Source organism: Phaenicophaeus curvirostris, chromosome 6 (genome assembly GCF_032191515.1).
Source record: "Phaenicophaeus curvirostris isolate KB17595 chromosome 6, BPBGC_Pcur_1.0, whole genome shotgun sequence".
NCBI classification, from domain to species: Eukaryota; Metazoa; Chordata; class Aves; order Cuculiformes; family Cuculidae; genus Phaenicophaeus; species Phaenicophaeus curvirostris.
The window spans coordinates 27,430,470-27,456,009 of record NC_091397.1 but is presented as its reverse complement, the minus strand read 5'-3'; the positions used below and the strand labels follow the sequence as shown (position 1 = coordinate 27,456,009).

At 39.6% G+C, this 25,540-nt stretch overlaps 1 protein-coding gene across 1 annotated transcript; it reads right to left on the bottom strand.

Moving 5' to 3' along the window:
* Nucleotides 1-111: 111 nt before the first annotated feature.
* C1GALT1 (core 1 synthase, glycoprotein-N-acetylgalactosamine 3-beta-galactosyltransferase 1) lies at nt 112-15,729 on the bottom strand. The gene is made up of 4 exons (XM_069859673.1): nt 15,650-15,729; nt 9,582-9,821; nt 6,982-7,649; nt 112-4,551 (listed from the first exon to the last, which is right to left on the bottom strand). The coding sequence occupies exons 2-4, from the start codon at nt 9,802-9,804 to the stop codon at nt 4,342-4,344; spliced, it is 1,101 nt and encodes a 366-aa protein (XP_069715774.1). The 5' UTR covers nt 9,805-9,821; nt 15,650-15,729; the 3' UTR covers nt 112-4,341.
* Nucleotides 15,730-25,540: the final 9,811 nt, after the last annotated feature.

Below are 25,540 nucleotides of genomic sequence, written 5' to 3'. Positions count from 1 at the left end.
CTTTCATCCACCCAAGAAAAAAAGTAAGAATGTTTCCATTGCAACAATTTGTGCTACAATGCCACACTACTAGCATACAGGAGGGGCAAATCAAGACAGATAGGCACTGTGTATGAGATAACTTATTTTATTTATTCAACTCTCAACTTAATTTTGATGCTAAAAATTGGTCAAAGGCACTTCAAAAAAGGTATTTAAGAAACTAATCCTTATGGTGATCATTCCAGACAAGTCACCAACTTACACCTGCCATTAGGGACATGACTACCTCTAACTGCAAAGTGAAACATTCACAGGTTTTCAGTGGAGCATACTGTCCAGCAGCAATATTCAATTCTTTCAGAGCATTAATAACATTTGTGGATTATTTTAAATACAATATGGTAAAACAAAGCAAATTACACTTTTCGAGTTCCACAGAAGTATTTCTTGACATAAAAAGGCCCAAATTGCCTTTCCAAGTGGTCCTGTATTGAGGGATCTATTTTCATCTCCGTGTGCACTATCAACATCAGCAACAGGTACATCAGAGAACTAACCCACATTTTTCTATCATACAAAGATGAAACTCCTGCTCAAACAGCAAACTGTTTATAAGAGGTCCATCAGCTACTCACTAAAATTCATACTTCTGGAAGAGTAACAGAACAAAAGGCAACACATGAAGAAAATGTGATTTTTAATATCTATCCCCACCAAAGCAAAAGAAAGGGAGTATTCTTAAAGGTAAAAGGTGTTGGGGAAAGAGTTTCCACAAAATGAGAGATGGTGCTAACACCACCAGTGTTTAACCTCTTAAACAATACCAAGACAGACTGCAAAACTTAATTAGGAATGAAAGAAGATTACCATTGGTCTTTTTCTGCAAACATAATTAATACTATCCTCTGATTAACAACAGTGATCGGAAGGTAACTTCTTGGCATTCTCATTCTTTCAGAACTAAAACACACTCAACACAAGGTTAAAATGTTACTTTGTTACATTAAGTCACGTTCCTACATCCAAGTGCAAACCACAGCTGCCTAGCAATTTCAAGAAATCAAGTTCAAAATTTTTAGATGGGTCATTTAAATCACTACTGTGCCAATGGAACCTTTTAGGTTTTATGACCTTTAGAAACCTCTTCTAGAAGCAATGCAAAACAAAATCCCAGAGCAACAATTGGTATAGCTAAAAGCCTATGTTGCTGTGCTTCAGAAAGGTCTATCCAACTGAAATACAGTAGCCTCCTTGGGCTGCAGAAATACTCAAATTCAGTAAATACTTTTTCAAAGCGCAAAGACCTGAGTGAAAAAACCCAAACCACTAATAGTGGTATAATATTGTACATGGAAATTATACTAATTGTGCACATTCCAATATTGTCTACTGAAGCTTTTGAAGGGAGTGAGATACAAACTGATTATTTCAGAGGTATCACCTCACTGTTACAGCAATACAATTCCACAGAGAACTCCTCTGTTATAATCACAGAATGGAAAATCCAATACTTCTCTAGCTTGTCTGGAAGGAGAAAAAATCCTTGGCAAAAGGCAAAAGAAATAGATTCAGAGGCCTGAGAGCAAGGATACTTTAAAACAAAGCAAAAAAAAAAAAAGTACATTTGAAGAAAAGGTTACTTTTATTTCTCTAGACAGGCCACCTGTTTACCACAAGGTAGTGCCCTCTTAGCTTTACTTCCTCAAGAAACAGAACTCGTTCCTTTCTTTCTCCATTCCCTCTGAGGTCCTGCATGTTTTAGTCAAAGGGACATTCCTGCCCTGCCACCCCAGGCAGCAGACAAGAATCAGAACCGCTGCTGAGAAAAGCCTCCACTGTGAGGGGCTGGTTTGATCTGGCACGTCAGCAACCTGCCTGATTGGAGCTCAGATGTCTCACTATCTGCTCCCTCTTGCCTCCTTGAAATTTATGTACCATTAAAAACCTGAAGACAGCATAGTAAAGAACATGAAGAGGAAATTGTTACTTCACACAGCAGCACAGGGCAAATCCAGGACACAAATCTGCAGAAAATATGCAAGATGAGTTCTGCCTGTTGTGGAAAGACCTCAAAATCCCCGCAGAAGAACCGAGGAAGAAAGCAGTAATAAAGGGACAGTACAGTAGTTCAGCAGATCTTCTGCACAGGCTGAATTTACAAAGATTGAGTTGGGATCTTGGTTTCATTTTATAACTTCTATCAATATTCTGGGAAATTTTAATTGCATGTTGAACAATGTCACTGGAGTTATCAATATAATATATGGGTTTCACAATATTATTGGTTTGTGCTGCACATGGGATAAACAATTAGCTCACAGAAGGAAACACCTCCCAGCACAGCACCTTCCATTCTTCTCTGGACAAGCATCCCTCTGATTAGAGCAACCTGGAGACTTTTTCCTTTTTTAAACAAATAGTTATAATCTTCTGCTTAAATGAATTAACATAAAATAAAGCCTGTGTCCCTTTCAATACTTCAGAGTCAGTCATGCTCTTAAAAGACCAACGGATTTAACCCTGCAGGAACTACTTGTTTAACTAATACTTCATATATGAACCCAGCCTATATTCAGGCAGAGAAGACGTGTAAAATTCTCATGCAGTTGAAATAATCAGTAATCCCCATGCTGCAGAGCAATGGTCAGAAAGGAAGGCATGACTCTTTACTGTTGGACACCAGATATAACCCCTAATCTCTAGAAGAACTATCTTTTGAAAAAAATATCCAGTACTTTATAGTAATATATTCTTCCAGGAACACCCTGAAGGACAGCTGTAGTAAATAAGACTGTCTGCTACCAGTATGTGCCCTTTCCAAAACAATGACTGGAGGTAATTAGGTTACGCCCAAATTCATCAATATGATGAAGGTGAAAAGTGATAAAAAATGAAGAAACATTTGCTCAAGTGTGGAATAAAGACACACAACATGACAAGCTTAACCCTGTCCCCCACACTGCAATTCACTCCATTTGAAAGACAGAAAACCAGAAAGTGTTATATTAGCTATGCAAAACATAGGCTTACCCTCTGAAAATTTTTCAGTAATTAAACACCTATTTTGTCCTACACCAAGAAAAGTGTTTCTGTTAAGAGGCAGAGATACACATGAAGTAGTGTAGAAAGTTAATGCACTTTGAAAGATTCCTGCATTCAGTCTGGTTTACCCAAATAACTATATACTTCAGCTTCAAAAAGAGTGAAATAAGGATCGTTTAAAATTTCATTCTGAAAAAGTTAACAAAAAGCAGATACAGAACAAATTTTAAAAGTGGGAGAAAAACATATTCAGAAAAGTAAAATTAAGTACTTTAGACAAATAAAGTATATGTGTAGGGAAGCAGTCAAATTGGCTTTGTTGAGTTTTAAAAAAGGACTTGTTAGCATCTGTAAAATTCTAATGAACAAGGTAACTCGACAATCTCAAAGTATAGCAATGAGAAATTTAAACAGAAACAAAGTAATTATAATGCTGATTGAAACCAATTCTTTATAATGCCATTGTAACTTTGCTAAGATACTATTCTTTCTGATTTACATGGAAAGTAGGATGGAAGAGAGACTTCTACTTCAACCAAGAGGGTACGTTAATACAAAAAACCAAAACAAAACAACCCACCAAAATAAAACCCACAGGCAAATATGTAAGCAGCTTGTATAACCTCAGCAATTTAAACAATAGCAACTATTTCTGTGTTTCTCCCTAAAACATCATATTGTTTTGTGCAACAGAGACTTAAAAAAATCTTAAAATTTTTAATTAATTCAATTACTTAATTAATTACTGAAACAATTCAGATTCATCTTTTGGGTAGATCTCTGCCTATTTATAATAAACAGTCTGTCATTAAGGCAAAACAGACTTGAGATTCTATTTTTACGCCTCTCCCTTTCTTGTAGGGCAAGGTACACAAAGCAACTTCAAGACATCAAGAATACTCGAGAAAGCCATCATGAAGTATTTGACTAAGCAGCATCCAGTTTCTAATATCAGAACTGACCTAAGCAACAGAGAACAGAAAAAGGAACAGAAGTACTGCATGATTATTTCTGAACCCACCAACTATGTTTTTTTATACAAATTCTTCCAGATATTAGCATACCAGAACAACCTTCTACTTCACAGCTTTAGGGCCCCAAATCTTCATGAGCAGGACCACAAGATCACACTATCTTGAACAGTCAGAGCCAGCACCAGACTCTGTTGTACACAGACACTGACAGGAAGTACTGCCAACATGATTTTTGAATTAAGAATCACCATGAGTAATTTTAGGCCAAAAGCTTCATGCAGGAGGAGCCTGAGGAGACTCTTATTCATTGCACTGGCTTCTTTTAGTTTTCTTCAAAGTCCAATTAGTCCTCAGAAATTTTTTGCTTTAGCTTTTGATTATCTTCCAGTACTTCTTTTTTGCTCTGATCTTCTGGATTCTTCATCAAATCAGGATTGTACCGATACAAATACCCATAAGGACGGAGATGATAAATCAAATATTCCAAGTGATACATAGTCACGGAATCAACATAGTGAAATGAAACTGCTAGATCGGAGCAGCATCCAGGACCCTAGAATACAAAACAAGTTAAAATAATCAGCAAGAATTGAAAAGCATGCCCTGGATTAAAGATCCAGGAAGAATTCAGACCCATGCCTGCCTTCATGGTGAGAAATTCACTACCATCAGTCATTCATATACTTCAAAACTTAACATTAGGCAAGCAAAATCTATTGGACATATCTGCCAAAGCATCTGCTTGACAAAGCATCAGTTTGACAAAGTCTTTTGCTTCTAAAATTGAGGCAGTTAGGGTTTTTTGGGGTTTTTTTTTCCACTATCTCCCTTCATTAATGTCAGAGGTTTTTCTGCTTTTCCTTACTACTTTTTTTTTACGTTGGTGTTTAAACAAAACCAAGAAGCAGCAAGCAAAGTCTAAATACACTTCATTTATACATGAAGCAATAAATTCAGTATTCATGACAGCATCCATCTAGAGTATATAAGCCAAATGTGTGTATATATGCCCCTCTGTGTGCGTGTTTACACATTATACAGTATAGTTTGGCAAAATTTTCAGCATCTAACATCCTGCACCTATATAAAGCTGTAACAAATAACTTGGAACTTTTTTTAAGTTTATTAGTTGCATTGTTGTTATTAAACATGTTCAAGAGCTTAAAGATTATTTCTAACACATTTGTTACAACTTGCATTTTCCAGCTCAAATTCAGCTTTAAGAACGTTTTTCTGGAAGATAGTTTTGTGGGGGTTTTTCCACCAGATTCAATTGCAGAACTGCTAATATTCAACCTCTAATTAGAACTAAAATTAAATATTTAAAGACATTGAAAAGAACAACTGTTATATAATTGTTATTTTCTCAATACTTGTTAAGTTTGCTCAATATAACTTGTTTTTTATACCAGACAAAGCAGCCTTTACCTACACATAAATATGACAAGACAGGATCAAATATAGGATTTCTATCACCACTATATCACAGATTTAACTGTCCACAGCTCAGCCACCTGTGAACTGCAACCACAGCTAAAGCTGCTGCATTCTGACATACTAAATAACAGTATTGTAGCTGTTCTAAGCTACAGAAATGCTCTAGCTGCTGAATACAAGTATAAAAATAGATGTTTTACAATGAAAAGAATCTACCGAAGTACCAGAAATCATTTTTTCCCCCAGCCTTATTGTGTAAAAAATCCCACACACTATCCTTGATTTTGGTCACTTATGCTGATCTTGACGCTTGCTGAAAAACAATACCTTTAAAAGCGAGATTCTAATCCTAAAAAAGAAACCACATCATAGATCACATGATCATCAAAGTTTACAATGCAGAACACCTTCAGATCATTTTAATTTCAAGGAGTACCCTGCGTTAACCCAATTCCTCCTTTTTTTTTTTTTTTAAACTGGAGATTTCAGATGTGGAACACAAAGGACAGTCTGAAGTTCTTGCAGTAAGGACTTTTCAGCTTGTAAATGCTATTTTTGTTGCTACAACAAAAGAATTTTTTTTAATTGGCTTTGCCAGCTCTCATGCTTGCTTCCACTATAGAAGCGAGATAAGAGTCCAACAAAACCCCACAAAGAAATCTAATCACATTTCCTTGTTTAGGTAGTGCTTTTCTTTCATTTCTAGTCTACGTTCACTCTTCTGTAATCCTTCCATGTAATTCACTTACGTGTATGTTTTAACAACCTTCAATAAAAAACTGAGGGCAGAGCAGCTACCAGCATTCAAGCCAGGTAACACTGCACATAGTTACCGGTGATAAGAGAAGTATATTACATCTCCATTTGAAGGGAAAAATTACTACCAGGCATGACAATCATTACCCACCAGCCTCCCCAGGAACTCAGGAATCTCTTCACCAATGTTAACCAACTACAATCATGATCAAGTCTCAAAATTAGTTCTATTTCTACAGGTTTTATGCAAAGTTTGCTGTTGGGTAGAAGATAAAGGTGCTACCCTCCCTTTCAGTAGCCTTTAATGTAACTAAGCCATACTGTTTGAGCTGGCTCTTTATGGAGAGCACACACACCTTGGAAAGAACCACGCTGGTTGTAATTCTCATTACACACTGGGAGTTGTGTGGCTGGAGAAGAAGCAACGAACAGTGTGTGTGAGATGTGAGGGAACAAAACAGAACAATGATTTTGCATAGAAGGCAACAGCGGTGACACTAGCCAAACGTGTCAAAAGTTTTCATCATTTTTTTCTGTCCATTGAACATAGCAAACCAGCAACAATAATTTAAGAATCACCAACTCTTCTAGAACTTTAAGTTCTTAGAATCAACATTTATTATATTTAATTAGTGCATTTAACACATCTACACACAGGTGCATCACAAGGCATCATAATAAAACCTTCTTTTCTAAAATACACTGAGCTGCTATTAAACTGCTAATTCACACATGACACACATCATAAAGTGTACTTCATAAGATGGGTACCAGGTTCCTAAGGACTTACCTCTACAGCAGGATAATAATTATAATTCCAGTACCAGAATGTTTTTGGCAGGTATCCTCTGATTAAATGATGTTCTGGAACGAAGGGATGAAAGGTTTCTTTACCACTTGTATCTCTAGAATCTCCTGCTTCCACATTAATAATCTCCATGCATTTTCCTAGTGCTAGGTCTTCAATAGAGGAACTGTGAGAGCACTTGTTTGTTTTAAATGCAGTAACAAATCTCTTCAGAGCTTCTTTGCTTAGAACATATCCAGCTCCTCCGCTCATGTAGCCCTGTTTAACGTAAGGCTTAAACCTTCTTCCAAAGTATATTGGTTGTTCAGGACTGTATTTTGAAAGAAGCCATCTCAAATTGTCCAATATAACATATGTATCATCATCTGCTTTCATAAACCAATCAGCATCATCAAAATAATAGTCATATACGTATTGAAAAGCTTTAATAGTCTTCCAGTACAGTTGGTCTCTGCCTTCTTTGGTTTCTAGGCCCACAGTTGGGAAGTCTTTATTTTCCTCAGAGCTCATAAAAAGTATTTTATTACAATGCTGGGCCCAAGTGGCCTTAACGTGCTTGGCTTTCTTTTCTAGATTTTGAGGTCCAGTCATGACCCAACACAGTATTTTAACTTTCTGATATAGCTCTTCTGCAATATTTTTATTCTCATCTAAAAAGAAAAAGAGGAAAGTTCCAAAACAATATTAGACTTGACTGAAACTAAACCAAGAGCAACCTCCCCTCAGACATTCAATTTCTAGATCAGAAAAGACATGCAGAGAGAGAAGAGGCGTTTGCTTCCAGATGTACCAGTTAATTAAATTAATGTTCAATCTAGGAAGAAAACAAACAAGACTCCCAAAACGAAGAAACTAAAATCCTTAAAGCTACTTTACAAAATAAAGAAGAGCATAACAGCCATATCAAAATGGGTCTCTGTTTCATGAAGTACAGATTCAGAAAGCCTTTATTTGTACATAAAAACTGTTTGGAGGCAACATCTTTATGGTGTTGGAGAACTAATAAAAATTAAAAGGCTGAATATTTTTGCCATTCACAACAAATACAGCTTAATGATTACAATACAGACAGGTCAAAAAGCTAATAAGCTCTGTTATATATATTCATGTTAACTAACAAAACCTAATAAATATGTCTAAAACAGTAACATATTTTTGAAGGATAAAGCAGATGTTAAGCCAGAAAGAAAGGATTTATCACCAAATTGACTTATACCTTATTAGTAAAAAATCAGATTAAATAAGTTAGGATACTATGAAACTAGTACTCTTGTGCTAAAATGTTCTTATTTGCAGACAATCCAGCAGCATAGACAGTTATTTGAGGTGTGTAATACGTTTTCCAAGCTGCCAAAGCATTCATTTCCCTCAAAGAAACATTTTCACTTGATATACAAAGAAATTTCAACTCCTGTGAAAGAATATTCCACAGAGAGTGAGATCTGCCTAACTAATCTTAAAATATTCCTGCTTAAACTTTATGCAACAACAGCTCAGATTTCTTTGCAATTTTTTCTACAACTACATGTGAAACATTCACAAACTTGTCTTACAAAGTTTTCAGTTTAAATAGCAAATTATTTTTTAACATCTTCTTCAGCAGATGCACTATAGTATATTTTTTTCTTTCTCATCCAAACTGTCCCAACATGGACACTATCTGTACTTAGAATGAATTCATTTAATGAGATCTGTCAAACGTAAAAGTATGTCTGAAATATTAGAATGGCATACTTTCTTTAAAAAAGGAAAAAAAAAAAACAGAACGCAACAGAATTTCTCTGATTTTGACAGCGAATGGTAAATCTGTGTTTGAACTGCTGCATGATCAGCTTGGCAAGAAACACCCACGGTGAACCCCTCTGCTCACCACCACCCAAATTTCAAGTTTTACTAATTCTGTCAAAAAGTGATTTATTTATTTTTTTAGCTTTATCTGAGTGGTTAGACCAAAAGTTAGCTTCCTAAAGCTAAAAAGCAATTCAGCCACACACACAGTGCTAGCAAATAATGGCTTTAAATCAAAGAGGGGCAGATTTAGACTAGACATAAAGAGGAATTTCTTCACAATGAGGGTGGTGAGGCACTGGAACAGGTTGCCCATGGAAGTTGTGGATGCCCCATCTCTGGAAGTGTTCGAAGACAGGCTGGATGGGGCCCTGAGCAGTCTGATCTAGTGGAAGGTGTTCCTGCCCACTGCAGGGGGGTTGGAATTAGATGATCTTTAAGGTCCCTTCCAACCCAAACCATTCTATGATTCTATGATTCAAATATATCCACTTAGCAAAACCACTGTTTGCTGTCAACAGTTCACTTGAGAAGTTCTTGCTTCAAACAAGTCTGGATATGGAAACTGGACAAACAGTTGGGCTCTAAGGAAAAAAAATCACTATTGTAATAAAAGTGTAAACAAAGAAAACGACCACTCAGACCTCAGAAGAATGAATTTATTTAGATGTAACCTGAACATGGGCAAAGTGAAAGAAAAGGATTCATATAAATTCTTGGCAGTGAACAAAGCAACATTTTGCAACACATGAAAAGGGGGTGTATTGTATAATTAGTCAGGTGTAAGGAAATACCTTTATGCTGTCCAGAGTCTGCATTGAAATTCATTTGTCCTTGCAGCTGATTGTTATCAGTATCTGCTGAGTGTTGACCATGTGGATCATTGTGAAGGATATGAGGCTGGATCGTAACCTGTTCTTCTAGAATAATGCTAAACAGAAGATAGCATACAAAAAATCCTATTGCTGATCCAAAAGTGAAGGTTAGAAGGTTCACCAAAGACTTAGAAGAGGCCATCTCCTGAAGGTAATACACTGTCAGAAACAAATGAAAAATACACTAAGTTTAAAGTCAGAAAAAATATAGGAAGAAGTCAAGGACTAAATCTCTGGAAGTAAAGATTCCAGTTGTAGCTCCGATTCAGCTCCCCTGGGCTTGCATGGAAGTTTAAATACAAGACCAATGCCAACACTCACACAAAGTTGTACAATCATTGTTAAATTTAGTGTAAAATGCCTGTGATATTCTTTAGCTTAAAATTATAAAGGACAGTCATAAATCACAACACTGAATGTACATCCAAAACCCATTAGTTATTATTATACACTATTTACACCATAATATATACATTTAAAATGCAGTATCTTCATTATAAAATTATAATACGTTAATTTCTCTAATAGCTTCATCCCAAGAAGTCTGCACTTTAAAATGTAATACCTAAGTCTTTTACAAAGCTAAAAGATGGTGATCAAAGGCAATCTGCAGGTCATGATACATTATGGTCATGAGATGTACTTAAATTCCAGGAGTAAGTACATTACAGGAATTCTTTAGTAGATGTCAAACATGAGAAGATCTTGAAGTGTTGTAAAAGCAAATCTACTCTCAAAGTAGGGCCCTTTTCCTTCTGCTTTTACAAAGAACCAAGCATGGACTTTGAGAAGAGTCAAACAACACCTGAATTTTCATATGGACATGCCCATTTTTAAAAGACATTTGGAGGAAAAAGAAAATAAAAGCCTTGTATTTCAGTAACAAAAAAGCCCTTCACTTCGGCCACGCCCTTGCTCCTCAAAAGCTAAAGGACTTGGGTGACTACATTCATAAAATTAAATTAAACCATTATCTAAGGGTGCATACAGTGAGCTTTATACATCTGAAACAAGTGTGAATTTTTACATACTGAACACTTGCAAACCAATTGAGGCCTGAGGCCTTTTGATCTGTGCAAGCGGTTGAGGTATTTTGCAATAATTCATGACTAAACTACAACAACACTGACTGTTAAACATATACTGGATTCAAGCCAGAGCCTTACAAACAAGTTCATGATGTTCCCTCCACAAGGATCATTCTTAATGTCAATGGGCAGAATCCAATTTAGTCAGTTAGGGAGCCAAAAAAAGAAAACTATGGAACATAAAGAGCATCAACAAAAAACATTGATCAGAGAAGAGCTGCAGACAGCAAAACAGTTCACTTAGTCTGCATCTACTTTTATTATTGGCTGTGCAGAGTCTATTGGAAACAGACTGTCCCCAAGCAAGCTGTATGAATCATTTTGCAGCAACACGCACTCAAAATGCCAGCTTTCTGTCTGTCTCAGTGCTCTCCTGAACGGAAAACAGAGTGGACAGAAAGCAGGTGTGCATATTGCCAGATTGGCACTTTTGGAAATCATCCGATTTACTGCACACATGGAGATCTAGATCATTTGAAACCAAAGTAGCTCTAAAATGTGATATGCTTTCCTTTCCACACTGCTAGAAAAAGGAAAGAAAACTGGAAACACAACTTGGAGCAAAAAAATAAAAATCAAGAAACTTAAAGGCTAGTTAGTCACATAGTTATAACTGTGGTTGATAAGGAGCTGTAGTTATTTAATATGATATAATCGTACATTATACGATTTCTAATCATACATTGTCTTCCCTCAATTCAGTACTACATCTTGGTGGAGACTAACTGTCTCTCTTTAGACATCACGTCTCAAAGCTTAAAATTGACTGTATTATAATTTGCGACTTAAGGCCTTGAAAAAATGACTTGGTTTCTAGCTTAATTTAAAGGCAAAACCCCAAAACATTAAAAGAAAAGTCTAAATGCACCAACAGCCTATGACAATGAAAAGTACCCACTGTACTAAAACTATTATTTTGTTTTCACTTTCCAAAACTATCAGGCAAGTCCCCTCAAAATTAGCAATACACAAAGCAAGAGGGTCACAATAAAACAGGATCTTCCTTCAGCATATAAATAAAAGTCCATGAAGACATACAGCATAGCTATAGCACTTTCTACAATAAAAAAGTCTCCATTGTTCCACTTTTCAATATTAGGAGCCTCTTTGCCATACAATTTCAGTTATCTGCTCTAGAAGCTGTTAAAATTAGTCTTGTTTGGAGAGGAAAAAGAAAGAAAATCACTCAAAAATAACTGATGCTCATTAAAGTATAGAATCATGTTAACTTAGATTCTTTAGACAAAACTTCTAAGTGTTTTGCAAATAAGTGCAAGTGTTAAAAAAGTGCATTTATCACACATGGAAATCAGAAGATGATTTGGCAGTATTCCACAAGCAAAGAGGATTGATGGGAGCAGGTAGGGACAGATGCTAAAGCTACACTTCATATTTGAAATAAAATGTCTCTAGTTACAGTTTTCAATTTAAAATAATCTGCTCTTCTATCAATTTTATATCAACAGACTAGACCCATGTGTGTGCACCCATATGTTTATAAACTCTAACAGTAAACAGGACAGAAATCTTTAATTTTATCTTACCTTAATATTTGACATAAGTAGAGTCTTTTAATTTTCCAGCAAAAAAATCTGAATGCTATCATTAGACTCGAACCAGAAAAATGTCTAAAAGTAAGCTCAGTTCTTACTACCACAGGCATCCCCACTCAGACTTTCTGTTGACACTCTTTTCTATACAGGGATTTATTCAGGAACAACACATGCAAAACGTTTAAGTATTCAAGGTGAGGTTGGATTGGGCTTTGAGCAAACCAATCTAGTGAAAGGTGCCCCTGCTTGTGGCAGGGAGCTAGACTAGATGATCTTTAAATGTCCCTTCCAACCCAAACCATTCTATGACGCTATGATTCCAAGGCGCAGAGAGAAGGAAAAGGTAATTGCAAAACCCACCAGGTCACTAAAAGAGCCCCATTTTAATTCTTATTTATATTTTTACTTCTGTTGAGTTAAAAACCACAGTATTAAAAACAAACAAACAAACAAACAAACAAAAAACAAAACCAAAAAAATCCAACACCTTCAACAAAAGCCTAGGTTTAGATGTAAATCATGCTCTATCATGGCAGTTTTAACCAATATTAGATGTTCATGTAGGTAGCCCTACCAACATCAATTAGACCAGTAAATGTTTTAAAAGTCTATAACAACTTAACAGTTGTTGTAGATTTAACTCCAAATTTAAGCTTTGAGAATCAACGATTTCTGCATCTTCAAACTTACACAAGAAGTAATTTTTCTGCATTAAGGGCTGCTGAACCTGGCAGCCCAATGGAGATAAGGATGTTGCTATACCATTTCCCCAGGTCCAGACAGTGACAAGATTGAGGATATATTCCTGCATTTGCACATGCAAACATTTATATACACATAGCTGACCATACAGATCAACACAGCCAAGAAGCGTTGATGCAAACACAAACATGGTCTGGCCTTATCCTGCTTCTCTCTCTAGCTGACCAGAACAAAATTCCATTAGTTAGGAATATAAATACAGCATGGATCCCTCCAGTAGCTGGCCTCAGCTGCTCACTCTATTCAGGAATCAACCCTGAACTCTCAGCCTTCCCAGAGACCCATTACCGTTGCTGGTGCAGACCTCCTCACCTTGATAGACACACGCAGCTCCCCACAGGCATACCATCATCTTCCTTAGATACTCAGTCTACTCAATAACTAACCCTTGGATCCTTCCATCTCCGGTTGCCTTGCTCAGTGACACAGATGCAAAAAACCCTCTAAAACGACTCCTAGATCTTACAGTCCCTCCAGCAGCTGACCTGGAACTCCTGGACTCTCACACTGCCAAACTGAAGAACCTCTGATCTCACTAGTACCTGTCCCACACTTACAGCTGTCTCGAGACCTGGCTCCCAAGGCGCTGGCTCACTCACTGGCTGGCGCTGCATGATATCCACCAGCAACTACACACTGGCATACTTGTAAGGACAATACACATGCACTCTGGTCTCCCCAGTTACTCACTCACTCCAGTCTTTCCGGTTGCTAGCACACCACACACAGAGGTCCCTTTAACTTACGGTATTGCTCCAGTTCCTGGCACTTGGACCTCACTATGCACACATGAATATAGCAGAGTCTCCTCATCCAGGAAAAGTTAGAAATAGAGCTTAATGAGAAAACAGAACAGACCATGGTAATCTGGCACAGGGCATATCCAAACATACTGATCAGCTACTTGTTTACAAATGACCAGGCCCTCTATCCCCTTATCTATTTCCCCATTCTTTTTATTTCTCAAGCCACCTTGTTCTCTCCCTTTAGTCCCACCTCTAAGCATCCCATAATAAGTTCTGTACAGTCACAGGAAGCGCTTCTCCTGCATCCCACAGTATGTCCCATATTCTGTAGGCAGTTACTTCCCTCAACTTTGTAAAGTGCTCCAGAGAGCCTGTCCTGTTGATGTATCTTAATGTGTGCCACACTGGGCTGATGCGACTGACAGCTCTCCAGTGACAGAAACTAGAGCTGCTTCCTCTGACAAGATGCATGGGGTCCCCCCTTCACTCTCGTTGTGCCTGTGTGGTCCTGGTAATAAGCCTTTTACCATGTTAATCTAAAATCGGGTTCTGACTCTACTAGCTGTTTCAACAAGGGTTAAAGTCACCCCTCTAAGCCAAAGCAAATTTATGGAGTCCCCATACAACAGAATACATAATACTGGAGTTTGCCCCCAGCCCCACCCCTCAAGAAAACACCCCACCACCTTTAAAATTAACAAATACTTTTAACCAAACTCAGATCATATCACTTTCTGAACTTATTTCAAGAGGAGACACATTCAACAAAAACAAACCTGGGATTTTGAATCTTACAGAATCCAGGACAAAACTCTACATACTTTTGTACACATTTCATCCAAGTATCATTCCATAAACACTTTAAGATTATAGGATATAATGAGAATTCATAATTTGTCATCACGAGAACTATGGCTAGCCTACACTCACAGCTGGCTCTTCCTTGTATCCTTTACTTACAAAGTGAGGGTGGGAATCTCTGAGGCCCCAATGCCAAACAGAATGTAGATGTCATCAGAGGGCTGCACAATTAGCAATGAAATCCATCTCTACTACCATGTCCTTAACAGCTGAGCAATAGATCAGAATAATTAAAGTCAAAATGTCAAAATTCAGTTAGCTGTGCAATGATCAAGAAATGTCTTCTGCTCACTAAGTCCCATCATTTCTAGATGCCTTAAACGTACACGTTCATATGCATCTAAAATGAAGCTACATTCAAAACAGCGGTACATTCACTAATGCTGCCTGTATCAGGGATTACTGTGAACTGCAGCAGTTTCCTACTAAGTAAACACAGGTTTTAATTTCATTTTTGAAAATATTTCAGGTTTTGGGGGGAAAAAATAAAAAATCAAACGCTGTCATTTTTTCTTTGGAGAGGACCTTCTTCCATTAAAAACTCTTGGTTGTTCTGCCCAAAAATACAGACAACAGCAGCGAGGTGGATTAGTGCAGGATATAAACAAGAGCACGGAAACAAGACGTGCAACAATGCACAGCACAAATGAGAGGGAAGAAAGGTTTTGGTCACCTCCTTCCTCGTTCCAAAGTCGACACCCTCTCTCAGCAACAAGTCGCGGTGCGCCAAGCGTGGCTTTCAGACCTCTACAAGTCCTCACTAAGGGGAACGGCGACGCCAGCCCAGGAAATCCCTGTTAGAACGGGCAGAACCATAGGGCGCTTCGAGTTGCAAAAGACCTTAAAGGCCACCCTGCTACGCGGCTCGGAGGGGCTCGCGGTGCCCCAGGGAGACCCGACCCTCCCCTCCCCGGGCGGGCACCTGCTGTCCCCGCGGGCGCCCTCCTCCTCCTCCTCCTCCTCCCACCGCCCCGCACCTTCGTCGGCGCCGCCTCCACGCTGTTCGAGGGCCCGGGCCCCCCCGGCGGAGCCCGCTCAGCCGCGCGGCCCGCAGCCCCACACCGCCAGCCCCATCCCGCACGCCCGCGCGCCGCCGGGGAAGTTGGGGGGGAGGTGGAGGGGAGCGGGGCGAGGACGGGGCGGCCCCGCCCCCTCAGCCTGCTGATTGGCTTCCCGGCTCCGAGGGGGGGCGGGGCCTCCCCGCGGGCCTCCCCTCTGTTAACCCTTGCCGCCGCGGACGCCGCGTGGCAGGCGCGCTCGTTCTCGCGCGCGCGCACGTTGCTGCGGACGAGCTGCTCCGAACCGCGCCCAAGCGCGCCCGGCTGGGGTGGGCTGGGCTGGCGTGGGCTGCGGTGGCATGGGACAGCACGGCATCCCGTCCTTTCTCATCCCTCTCCGCCGGGGAGCCGGCGCCGCAGCGAGAGGGCGGGGAGCATCTCGGCCGGGGCTGGGAGCTGGAAAAGGGGCGGAGAGGGGAGAGCGTGCGGCGCAGGGAGGGACGGGGGAGCGGCGACGGGGTTTGGCGGCGCCTCCCCGCCCTCCGCAGACGCGATTGGGCAAGAAATGCCCCGGGCAGGGCTGTCGGTGCGCCCCGCCGCCGCCTTACCTCGCTGCCCGGGGCCCCGGGAAGCGGCTGTGCCGGGCGCTCAGGCCGGGCTGCGGAGCTCCGCCGCTCGCCAGTCCCTCATCCCCTTCGCTCCAGCCGCTCTGGAGCCTCTGCGCTTCCAAAATGCCATTGGGCAACTGCGAGGGACGTTGCTAGGAAACTGAACCCTCTGAAATCATTCCTTATCTCCCTGCGCTGACGCTGCTTACCTTGAACGTCGGTGGCGTTTCTCTCGTGAGATCTTTCCCTAGGAAAAAATCTGTCGGGTATGAAAAAGGATTATAGGTTTAAAAAGGTGTTTTACATTACAGTGTAACCGAAGCGTAGATCAAAAGAAGCGTGGCCAGCAGGTCGAGGGAGGTGATTCTGCCCTTCTAATCCTCAATGTAAGAAGGATATGGAGCTGTTGGAACGGTTCCAGAGGAGGCTACAAAGATGATCCAAGGGCTGGAGCACGTCCCATAGGAGGACAGGCTGAGAGGGTTGGGGTTATTCAGCCTGGAGAAGAGAAGGCTCCAAAGAGATGTTATAGCGACCTTCCAGTACCTGAAGGGGCTACAAGAAAGCTGGGGAGGGACTGTTTACAAAGGCTTGTAGTGATAGGACTAGGGGCAATGGGTATAAACTGGACAGGGGCAGATTTAGAGTAGATATAAGGAGGAATTTCTTCACCATGAGGGTGGTGAGGCACTGGCACAGGTTGCCCAGGGAAGCTGTGGCTGCCCCATCCCTGGAGGTGTTCAAGGCCAGGTTGGATGGGGCCTTGGACAGCCTGATGTAGCAGGAGGTGTCCCAGCCCGTGGCAGGGGGGTTGGAACTGGGTGATCTTTTAAGGTCCCTTCCAACCCAAACTATTCTATGATTCTATGATAGCATTTTGCGAACAGTGGGCAGTTAACGGAGCTTTGCAGTTAATAGGCAGAGGTTTGTGAGTATTTGGCTTTTTTTTTCCAAAAAGGACTGGGGTGCAGGAATGTGTGAACAAGAATTGATCCATGCTGAGGGCCACTTGTGTTTCTCTAAATGGGAGTCACTGCACACACTGCTCTTGATGTCTTGCCACATCTCCTTGCTCCCCCATGGTTCTCAGTCCTTCCTCCAGCCTTTCCAGGGGTTCAATCCGAACGATAGCTTTGCCTCTTCATGGCTATAGATGTGTGCTCGCTTTTGCCGCTCCTCTCCCCAAAAAAGGGTGTGCCATTTCCTCCTCTATTTTTAGTTATTTTTCTTTGGACGACTGGCCATTCAGGAAATGGTGACCTTTCTACTGGTTTAAGAAGCTCCCATATCTCACATGGCTCCTGGTCATAGTTTCACATTCCTGCCCCCTCCCACAGTTTGCCGCCCTCTTAAAATAAAAATTACAAGAAACTTCGAATGGTATCTGCTTGAGCTAGTTTTATCATAGAAGAAAAGGCAGAACTGAGGTGAGCACACTTGTTGTAGGGGGCAAGTTTGAGTGTTTGGCATCAAAAAAATGCAACAATAAACCTTAACAAAGGCAATGGAAATAGTAAAAACTGCTGAAAAATAGCTGTCTGTCTTCTCATTTCTTTGTTCCCCTTTCACCCCGCACCTCCAAATTTTGGTAGGACTTATGTCCCCCCCACATTCAGGGCATGACTTAAAATTCTGAAATTAAGTGAAGTTTTCACAATATTTCATTTTACAGGTAATACAGAATGATTGAGTTGAATGTAAGGCTTCAATTTGCTTGGCAAACTCTAAAGCCTGGTCTTGCATCATGGGAATTCCACTGTCAAGGACTGTGACCCATACATAGTACATCCATGTATAGATAAATGCATGAAGTGCTACATTCCATACAGTCACCTTCATTGAGCTGTTTCAGTCTTTCTTAAGCTGGTTTGAAAAGAAAACTTGAAAGAGAGAGCAGGTGGAAGGTAGTCTAATTTAACAAAAGTCTTATTTAACAAAAGTGAGTCACAGCTTGCCTTTTAATACTGGTATACACAGTGTTTGCATAAAGACGGGTTTGGCAATATTGTAATGGCTGTATAACATTTTATGGAGTTATTTACATAAAAGCAGGTTTCTTTGACTTGGGGGTAGATGATCAAACTCCTGCAGTTCAGAGTAAGGGAAGGTGCCTCTCTAAGGGGCTGCCCTGAATGTGCAAACACATTTCCACACCTGCCGTGCAGCAGTACTTTGCACAGACAACAGCCTCTGGGTGCTGTGTCAAGGGAAAAGCCATTCTCTTGACATGGGTTGGAAGTGAGAGCGCAGGCCCAGCGCTCCCTTACTTGCAGGGCCTGCAGGTTTGCTTAATGTCAGTCTTTTTCTATATAGATGTGCTACTTTTATGGGAGACTCTCCTCTGCTGAGGAAGTCTAGCAGTGATGGGGGACATACTGATGTCATGGTAATATGGCAATGAGATTCACATAAGTTACCTTCTGGCATGTGTGGCTGGGAACAAATGAGAGGAAAATTAAATTTTTAGTAATTTAATTTAAAAGGAAATAAATTACCTTGGTCTTCACATCAGTATTTACAAAAGAATGACATCTTTCCCTAGCTAGGAGGGCTAGCCACATTCAACATGAAGACTGTTTTCTGCATACCACCAAAACATACAGGGCAAAAGCAGGGTAGCAGGTCCTTAATCCCTTTTCTCATCACTAAGTAGCTCTTCATGAGCTGCTTGGCTAGGCATCTTCACCCCTAAGCCCCTAAATACCTACCATGAAAGCCCACTCACAAATCAGCTACAGCTCTTAACTCTTAATTCCCACGCACAGGAGTCTGAGAATACAGGTTTCTAAATAAGAAAGATGGCACAAGGTTAAGGCAGAAGGTAAAAAGCTATAGCTGTTGTGAAGCTGTGCAATTTGGCAAGTCATTGGCTACACACATAACATTTAAGTATTTAATTGGATGTCTAACAAATGTAGTGAAACTGTGATTTCCTTCTGTAAGCAGCTTTCTACATGCTAACAGCTGACAAGGAACCAGCTTTACCATATCAAATTCAACATACTCCCATACATAACTATCTTGTTTTCTTAACATTCTGTTCAATCATAAATCATCTTATCTTGGCTCTGTTTATACCATTACATTTATGGATCATTAGCAAGACCATGGAAATATATATTAGTGAGTAATCTCCATACATTTTAGAATCATAGAATCATAGAATAGTTTGGGTTGGAAGGGACCATGGGCAGGGACATCCCACTAGATCAGGGTGCCCAAACCAGAAAGCTATTTTTGTGTTCTCAAGTTCACTACTATTTGGTCAAACAAACAAGTAGATTAAATGTAATGCCTTATTTGCTTAATATTATTTCTAAAAAAACCCGCTAACTCGACCATTAAGATTCAGTGAGACAATTCTTCTCCAAAAACCGTATTACCCACTCTTACCCCAGTGAAGGTGCACTGGACCAGATCAAATACAAGTATTATCCATCCTAGTGCAGAAAAAAAGGCCTTTAGGAAAGTGAATGGAGCTTCAACTTACTACCACACCTTTGCACGCTTGACTGTGGACAGGACACCCTAATTTGGTGCTGCAGTATCCTGGAACAGTAAGGACCACACACAGAGCTGTGAAACTAATATACATTATTTACCAAAACCTGTTTTATTACTGCATGAGATGAAGCAGATCATAATATAATAAAGAAGTAAAACAGTGCTTTGTGCTGAAGGGTATCACCCCACCTTCCTTTTACCCACAAATACACCAGCTGTCTGGAAGTCTGGCCATCCTGTTATGATACGGAAATTTACTCACTGTATTTCTTGCACAAACAATAGTGGAATTGCCATATAATAATACAGATTACTGATCCGTGAAGACAGAAGTACACTCTGCTTTTAAAAAATGTACAATTTCTACACTGCTATTTGTATTAACCAGGTCTGCTTGCAACAAATAATTTACTTGCAAGAAGTCATTGTGAACTTACAGATAAATATTTGGTGTGTGCCAAAAACTTGAGTGGTACATTTTGTGAGGCAGATTAAAAAATTAATGGCTGGATCTTGCTAAAACTGAGAAAATCTAGAGAACACTTTAAAACAATTGTAAGTAAAAGGGTATTTATTCATTATAAAAATTAAATAAAATTAAATGTCTTTGTATTTTTTATTTGAAATATCATACAAAATGCAATAAACTACCATTCTTGAAATTCTACAGGAAAAGCACTTCATACAGTGTTTCTGTCCTGCTTACAGACCTGCCCCAAAGCCTACTTCAGAATGCTCTGGACTGCATCCATATTTCAATGGATGAAATAGTGCCAGAGTTCCTCCTTCATCATGACTATTTTACAATTTTTCTGTTCAAAGTAAGATGATGTGTTGCATGCCACCAGAATAAGAGCTTCCTATCATGAAACTGAAAAAAAGACACTAATTTTCAGCACTGCAGGATGTGTTGGGAAGGCATGTGGGAGCATTGATGGTTTAGGAGGTCTGCTGGGATTTCCTTGGAGGGTCACGCTGTGGATGGAGTGAAACCTGTCTTGTCCACTCTTTAGAAACAGCTCTTGGCAAATGTAAACAGTGCCCAGAGGTTTTCCCAAGGAATGCTACTTGTCATGGACATAAATCACACCAATAAGTGTACAGCTTCCAATACTTGGATTTATTTTCTGGCCCTGATTTATTTGCAAAATGGCCTTGCAAAACCTACTTAAGCAATTAAGAAAAATATGCTTCTCTCATTCTTTTTACTGATATATTTCTTTATAGATAAACATATTTCCATTTATTTTACATAGGCATGAACCTTAAAAGTTAGCTAGGCCAATAGCAAATATTTTCTTGTCAAATCCTACAATAGCAATAAAATAATAAATTCTCCAATAATAAAATCTCTAATAAAAAAGATGCATTTCAGAACAGCTTGAAGTGTAGCCAACACTTGTGGATACATTCTTTTGTTTGCCTATCTTGTACCTGTTCCTAGCAAAAGCAAATATGTTCGTGAGATTTTTGTCAGCTAAAATGAGTGTCAAAGTCATGCTGCTATGTAGTATCATTCTTATATAACTGTATTTATATAAGAATTGTTGGAAGATTTCAGTTGACTTGTGTTTCTTTACTTTTCTTTGCAAAATTAAAAAAAATGCTTAATAAAAATGTTGGCATGAATACTGGAAATCATGCTGTTAAATTATTATTATCCTACATTATTATCTAGCATCTGTGATCAGATATGGGGTATTGTTCGGTAGGAATTAGAATACAGAACTAACTCTTCTACTATGCAAACATTAATTATTTAATTCTTTTAATCTTTTTTAATAGATACTGCATTTTGAGTTATTTCAGAATTTTCTTACCTTTTTAGGTTTTCTTCTTATTTTCTATTTAGAAAGAATTCTCTTTCTTTGTGAAGAGACAAAGCTGTTTTTACAAAATCTGTTGTCAGAGTTTCTGCTAGGGAAAAATTGGAAAGGGAGCCATTCCATTTTGCTGTTTAGATGACAGCAGTAACAACAACAGAAGTTTACCTCTGTACAGAATTCAGAATTCATTCCTAAGAAAGAGCAGAGTAAATAGGTATAATAAGAAATAGGACAATCAATTGAAGGTTTCAATTCTGTGTTATTTAATGGAATTAGTAAGAAGCCAGTGCATATTGGTTTTAATGTGTACTTCTGTGAGAAAACAGGAAAAAATTACTTTCCCTATTAATTTTTTAGTGTATGTGATAGTGCAGTTGTCTATTTTCCACACTGTAAAGTGTTACATTTGCCAGTCTAGTTATTTCATTGCAAACCTTTGTTGTATTTGTTCTACACCTCTATTTCTGATACCAACAATGCGAGCAGGGTGTCAGCTCCTCATTTTGAGGTAATAGCTCGACCTAGTGATGGGAAAGAACAGCTGCAGTCATATGCTTTGGAATAGTTTCTTAGTCTTATAAACCAAAGACCATCTTAACTTTCTTTTAAAAAAAGATCCTCATGGAGTTTTCAATAATTGTTATTCTCCTTCCTCTGTTGTGCTCTATTGTATTTAGGAGACATAAATCACAAAATTAAATGTGATTCTTTAAAGACTAAAGCAGCACAACTGATCTGTGTCAAAATAACTATATTAGAATTATGTCCAGTTATTCCAGCTGAAAAATACATTCCAATGTATTTTAAGTGTCTGTTATATATGTTCAAGCATGGACTTAACTGTTACATCTTCATACCAGCTACCCATGTCTCTTACAGCAGAATTTAGCTGTATTCTAGATTAAAAGGATCTTATTAGTATTAGGCAAAACATATGTTGGATTGAGCAAAATCTCACAATGGGCGAATTACAATGAAAAAGTGAGTTGAGGATTGTAATTTGCAGTTAATCCTGCTACATTGACTACAACGGTTAGTTTAAATGCTAATTCAGTGGACACCTAATCTTTCTTGTTGTATGAAAAAGAACCAGAATTCAAATTAGTTCCACCATCATGACTCTAAAAACGCTATGGAATTATTCCTTTTTTTAAAGTATCAGACAACTACTTTTTCTTTATTCTGCAAGTGGTTAAAAAAGCACTTTGGGTTTTGTGGTTTGTTTCCCTCCCCCTCTCCCCAGGAACAGAGAATAAATTACGCCGGACTCCTTCTCATTAGCCAAGACCACTATTCAGTTAAAGTCAGCAATGTTTCATTCCTCTGTGGTCTTGGGCCTACTGACAATAGAACCATTGGTACGCCATATGCCGTGCCTGCAATGCACCCTGTATGGCCAACAGCACTTTCAACAACCCTTTCTTGTCTGTGCTAAGAAACACAGGGGATAATGGAAGGACTGGGACCTTAAGAAAAGGGATGCAGGAGTAGTGAAAAATGCTTAGTCTTTTGTGAGGCAATAACAAATCACCTTACTTTGTGTTCTCTCTTGCTGCAGCACTGGACATGCCTTCCTAGTACTTTACTGAAGTTTACTTTACTTTACTGAATGCCTGGGCTCTAGAAAAGATTTTCTTTTAACACTTCAGTGCTATGACCTTTAACTCCAAGGTCAGAGCAAGTCTTATTTGTTTTGAAGCTTAACATAATTAAGCAGAAAGAAAAGAAAAACGATTAAGTAAGAGAGACTACAGCAACAGGAACTCCCAGGGGGACAGACAAATACTTTTTATACCGTGAGAGAGAGGATTTTGTCTGGAGAGACAAGTAGTCTGCCTGTTCTTTAAATGTCTTCCAAAGGAAAGGAAAATAACAGAGAGGGAAAAGAAAAAGAAAAATAGACGTACCCGAAATTATAGGAACAAACAGCTCTGTCAGGTCAATAAGTTCTTTGAAAGCTGCAAGCTCAAAGCTGGCTGGCATGGGGTGCAGTCCCACTGGGTAAAAGGCAGACTAAGTGATACAAGCGTGAGCCTACCTCACTTCAAACTACAGCTCTCCAAACTCCTTTTGAATTTAACAGTTTCTCTTATAATTTTTTTTCCTCACTCAGATATGGAGATTAAATGTGGTTCTGCCTGAGATTCTGAGTGCAAGCACTCAAACTTTAAGAGCATGTGGTGTTGCCATTCTACAGGGAAGAAAAGCCAAAACAGGAAAAGGCCTTTGCTCTCTGCATATTCATATCCCTGACGTATACCATACGTTTCAGATGCCAGATGTGTTAGCAGAACACCTGGTACTACAAGTAATGCTTGGTGAATGTACATGTATTGAGCATGCCTTTGTATTTTTGAAGATAACAGGGTATGAGATGCATTATTTATGTCAACCCATGCAACTAGGGGGAATAACTTCTCTCCTCCTTCCTCTGAGTCCTGCCCACCACCAATCTTTCCTACTGTATAATGGGCTGCCGATGCCTCCATGGTACATGCATGTTGCTGTGTAGCTCCATTACGAGAAACAGCCTTCTGCTTTCAAGCTCAGTCTTTGCCCTAGAAAATATACCAGGCTACTGCCAGAAAGGGCATGTGCAGTTTGCCAGTTGATTTTCTGTTATTGCTACAACGCTGGATCATGGAGCAAGGTTTGTTTAAAGTCACTCTATTCTGGTGGAAATGAAGCTATACACTAACTCCCTGCCCCAAGGACAGCATTAGATTAATGTGCATTCAAGGACAGAATGCATAAATGCGTAAAGAATAGTACAACACCAAAGTAATTTGTAGATGCTGACAAGCACAAAAAAATCAATAGGAGCATATCCCCTTCAGCTGGGCCTCTGATGATGTGTGGCAAAGTTTTGTGCAGCAAATGCATCACGGAAAAAAACACTCATGCTGGAAAATACAGGATTCTTGGTGATCTGTGCCCAGATTACATCATGTACATTAAGTCACTGGGAGATGAGAAAAGGATAATTTGAGAGTTCTGGAAGCTTGAAGCCGCCTGTTCCCATGACTCCATTGCAACACAAGTGAGGGCTGGGGAAGGGGGAAGAAAAGTATTGCTATTGCAATTCAGGATGTGTTCAAGGCCAGATGGAGAGTAGTGCGGCTAAGCTACAAATGGATACTGGATGAAAAGGGAGTTACAAGACTGAGGACAAGATACATCCCTCTCCTTCCCAGAGACAAAATATCTCGTTTCTCAAAAAATATAAGGTGTTTTCAGCATTATCCTTATTATCCCTAAAACTGCTGGTGATTAAGCATCTTTGACCATCCATAATAATGTAGATGGTTGGGCAGGGTGCAAAGTGCCTGTGTTCTGCAGCTACTCACGAGCAATTGCTGCTCAAAGGGCTGGTGAAAGGCTGAGCCAAGGCCTACAGTTAGCCCATAATAAGGAGCTGGCCTATGAATCTACTCATGGCAACCTTCACCATCAACAAAGGGTCTTCAATTCCTGTCTGAGAAACTGCAGAGTATGTGCATTGATGCTAAGAGAAAAGGGAAAGTCTCTAATATTTGAGTCTGGCCATTGATGCTACTTCAGATCTTCTTTTCTTGCATGGCTCCAGTGAGAGCAAAGGCAGAGCCACCATCACAAAAACAGCTGGAACGTTCTGTCGTGGAAAAAGACAGAAATTATGAGGGATATCTTCAGGAGGCTACTCCCTGTAAACCCCCCAGGTATGGCAGATTGTTAACTTGTTAGTCACCACTGTGAAAACAAAAGACTTTCACTGTATGTCTCTCTTCATCACAGTCACTGACTTCTCCATTTTCCCCTCAGTTCTGCCTCCTCTCTAAACAGATTTCATGGATCTCACAGAATTCAAACATTTCCAGTCTTCCAAGCATCCTGGTGGCACCACATCTGATGGATGCAGCAAAGGTATTCAACTTTAGTGGGAAAAAATGAAG